Here is a 4,527-nt window from a genome sequence, read left to right as displayed (position 1 = left end):
AAAAACTAATAATGAGGTAGGTACGCGACCTATCGCCAACTAAAATCTACTCAATTAAAATGTTAATAATAAATTGTATGATGGAAACTTATAATCGAACTTTTTCATTATAATTGCAGTTCTAAATCGATTTGAATGCATGCAAATTATTTGCTGACCTTTAAAACTAAATAGTTATAGTCAATATATCGTGTTTTAGATACGCGTAGTATATATAGGTACCTACATTAAACTATTAAAAAAAAATTGTTTGTACCTATTTCTAATGCAAATGACTAATGAGTACATATTATTATTATAATAATTATTATTATTATTATTTATAATTTTTTAATCAATATAATATATTATTGGTAGGTACTTAGTATACTTAGATACTGCCTACTGGCTACTAGTTGAACGATTCGATTGATGTAGATACTTTTTGAAACTCTTGTAAACGATATTTTGGTACCAATAGTGTTAGAAGTTTAAATTAAGAAAAAGAAATGATATCAAAAGAAATATTCAACCTGGAAAATTGTATTCATGACATCAGAACAATTATTGCGATTCGAACTAAACGAAAAAAATCATCATATTTTAAACAGTTAAAACCCATAATCATTGCATTAAAATTATTCGGAGTAATGCCATTTACTACACATACAAGCGGTATAGTCAACAAAATAAATTATTTATTGCAATTTACAAGTATCTAGGTAGCTAAAATTAAAACACGAACATCTATAAGTAATAATAGCTCTACTGTTCTATTAAATACCAAATTGAAACGTAGGTATAAGAATACTTTTATAGTTGTATATATAGTGTAAACAGTACATAACTACACAGATTGATACTAAAAAGTAAAACTTCTATTATTTAATATTTTCATTAATTGTCATTAATATATTATTACCTATACCTAGATGTTCTGAAGACTCATACGATGATTGCAACGTACAAACGTGGACTGTGGTTGATATTTGATAATTAAAAGCGTAGTTATAAGTAAATCATTGTTAAAAATAATTTTTCAATTACAATTATTGTGTATTTGTGTTGAATAATGAATATATGTAGGTAGTTTGATTGACTGATGTTGAATATTATAATAATATTTGTTAATTTTATTACTTAATATAGCTAATACTAATGATAGGCATATTATATATCATATTCTGATATTCGAATATTTATGAAATCCGGATTACACGGATAATCTGAATAATTAGAATTCTTCGATTCAATTTTTCCATTCAATGACCCATTTATATATTCTAATAAATTTAATAACTACTAAATGTTTTGAACTTATCTTATTTCCGACGCATACCTATACTCTCCGACTACAATTAGTGTTGTCTTGCGCTAAGTCAAATCAAAAAATCAAATCCATAAATCCTGATAAGAATTTGAATCAAATCCGGATTTGAATATCCGGATATTCGGATTTCATGCACACCACTGGGCACTGGCTGATACTTAAAAGTTATAATATATATATATACCTACTATAAAAAATTAGTTATTAATTATTATATAGTATTGACATTTGACTGGAGTGTACGCTGTATAGGACGTATTTAAATTAAATTAAATTAAATTGTATTGTTTTTTTTATATAGGACCAGTGTTCGCGTTATTTTCTTGGATCATGTTATACAGTTTGTCAGTTTTCGTTTGTTTAAATGCCTTGTTTTTCTATAAATTATACGGGGATTACAAATATTTTGTCAAATCAGATACAGTTGTTTTCAATTTGCTTCATAGAATTACTGGATCTTCGATAGGACTTATTTGCTTTATAATTCCCATTTACTGGACTGACATGACAAATATAGCAGAATACTGGGATCGATGGACCATTTTTCAGGTTTGTAGTTATACAATATTATTCAAAAACAGTTAAAAACCAATGTTTATTTTTCAGGACAAATTTGAATCGTGTATGCGAAAACCTTTTCAATTGAATATAACCAAACGAGTATGGTTCGTGACAATATTGCCCACCGCTCTTATGACACTCAATATAGTAGCAAGTTTATTATTTGTTAAGGGGTGGAAAGTAAATAATTCCATATTTTTTATTGGCATATTCGGCATCATAAACCTAACAACTGGATATTTTTATATCAACTGCCACATATTTAGAAATGTCAGCAAGGACATAAATCAACGTATAATGGTTAGAACTTATATAATAATCTAATCTAAATAGCTCATACTAAGAATTTATAATTTTTAATCCTATTTACTTAAAAAGACTTGGAAGTTATTTTAAACGGGACGATAAAGAACAAACGTGTATATGTAGTTTGTAAATCTCAGACACGGTGTAAAATAGAATACAATTAAAGCAAAATAATTAAACCCCCTACCTATATTAATATAAAAAAGTTTGATTTAAAAATAATAAATAAACAGTTCATAAAATTAGTAAATTGTACAAAATACACACTTATAAATTGGTAAATATTAATATAAGTTGGAATAATAACATAACTTCAAAAATCTAAATTAAAATATTACCAGTAAATAAACAGTCGTAGTATGATTGGACGATTAGCTATTAGATGATTCGTCGACTATAGATAAATATTAAATATCTAAATAAAGTACTAGTCTTTCTGCAGATTGATAATTTATTACACTCTAATTTAAATCTAAAACCCATTCTATGATGGTTCTAAAATCGAAATACTAGTCAAAGGTAAAATAATTGTTGCATAATTGGAGTGACCGCTGAAGGAGGATAGGTACACAAATATATAATACATATTATTAAGTCGGTTTACCATGTGGCACCATCGGGATATCATTGAATGCGTCATCATAGTTTAATATTTTGTTTTGCAATTAAGAAAGGTAATATTTACAACCATATTATACATAAAATAAAATAATTACGTATAAACAAGATACAGGTCAGTGAGGCTTGTATGAAAGGGTTTCATTAACATTAACATTACTTCAAATTTTAACTTTTATTTTGTTTTATTTATTTGTCTTGGAAGGATGGGTTTAATTACTAAGAAGGTCTCTGGGCCATGAATTAACGCTCAAGCCAATTATAATAATCAGATATATTGTATTAAACATTTGAATAGGAGTTAATAGTAACAAAGGGATCGGCAACCAGATTTAGAGAGCACACAGAACTTTGGTGTTACATGTCACATCTCATAACGGATTTCGGGATCGTACATGGTGGAATTTATAGTTCTACCGCAATTGTCATGTATATATCCAGTACAGTATTATGGTTTAACTTTGCCATGACACTTATAAGCCCCGAGAACTACCTGGTTACCGTTATAATTGTGCCACTTGCATTTACAAATTCAATACTTATGGTGTATAGTGAAGCCGCGTACATAGCTCTTTCAGAGGTACCTACCTACCTAAACTAACATATTGTTTGCTTGTCGCTTGCCAATTACACAGCTAAATTTTATCATACTTACCCATTTTAATTTTTTCTTGAACATTTTTCAGGTGGGAAAGAAATTACATTGGCAAATATTGAATTCAACCATGTGTGGTCTTGTGGAACAAACACAAAGAGAAGTAAGCTAGTCTTACTCGTGCAGTTGTTTTTTAAATATGTACCAATCTAATAATTTTTTTAATAATATGGTATATACATTTGTATATTTATATTTATTTTTAATGGATATATACATTTTCTAGGACACAATAAGAAATTGTGATAATAACTAATAAGTAAAAATAAATATTAAAGTGAATTGATTGATTGAGGAAGCCATCCTTCCAGTATAGTGGTGTCATTTCCTATTGGCTATTTGTTTGTTTGTACTTAGTTTGCTTGTTTATATATTATCAGTATATACTTATTAGCTTACTAAATCTTGAAGACACTACAACGTTTTAACTCCAGGCATCTTGGAGGATTACCAGGAATTACGTTGAAGGATAAGTCATGGATTAAGAGGTTTGTGTGAGACGTGAATACCAAGGGAATAAGGTACCTTTTAATGAAGTATTTTGCTTCTTACCAGACATTTTTTAGATTTACATTAATGTGAAAGGTATGGTGAAGAATTGTTATTTTTCTTAGGGTAATATTTTGTAATGACTACTGCATGTATTTTTTCAAATTTGGAGATTTGGGATTTCCCTGCGTTTATCTAATTGGAGGATATGTTCTGATTTGTTGTAGATGGGTTTGTACAATTATACATTATAATTTATAGTAGTTTATTATATAACTTAGGTAGTGTGTTAAGTGTTTATTATTGTAATAAATTGTGTTTTAACTTTTAAGTATATAAGTAGCCGGAAGCTAAGTTGTCGTCTGTTGATTTTAATATGGTGACCATATAGGCCACTGTGTAGTTGAGTGTTGATTAAGATATTTTACAGTCGCGAGCATGGGTATCAAATATCAATGTATTATAGAGTTAACGGTGCAACTCAAATGGCTCCCATAGTCCCATCTATTGTTTGTTGAATTTTATACGGTTCCCGTAGGAAAAAATAATTCTTTATAATTTACTTATTGCATATTATATAATTTCAATA

General features: G+C 28.2%; 1 protein-coding gene across 1 annotated transcript; it reads left to right on the top strand.

The window, feature by feature from the left end:
* Positions 1-1,593: 1,593 nt before the first annotated feature.
* Positions 1,594-3,552, top strand: LOC107882824 (gustatory and odorant receptor 22-like; the record flags this gene model as incomplete). The annotated part of the gene is made up of 4 exons (XM_029492546.1): positions 1,594-1,858; positions 1,916-2,170; positions 3,093-3,374; positions 3,481-3,552. Coding segments are annotated over exons 1-4 (828 nt in total), but the record flags the coding sequence as incomplete, so codon positions are not given.
* Between the last annotated feature and the right edge of the window lie 975 nt (positions 3,553-4,527).

Source organism: Acyrthosiphon pisum, unplaced genomic scaffold, assembly GCF_005508785.2.
Source record: "Acyrthosiphon pisum isolate AL4f unplaced genomic scaffold, pea_aphid_22Mar2018_4r6ur Scaffold_21694;HRSCAF=24612, whole genome shotgun sequence".
Lineage (NCBI taxonomy): Eukaryota > Metazoa > Arthropoda > Insecta > Hemiptera > Aphididae > Acyrthosiphon > Acyrthosiphon pisum.
The sequence above is the reverse complement of the archived record's forward strand: the minus strand, read 5'-3'. Positions and strand labels throughout refer to the sequence as shown.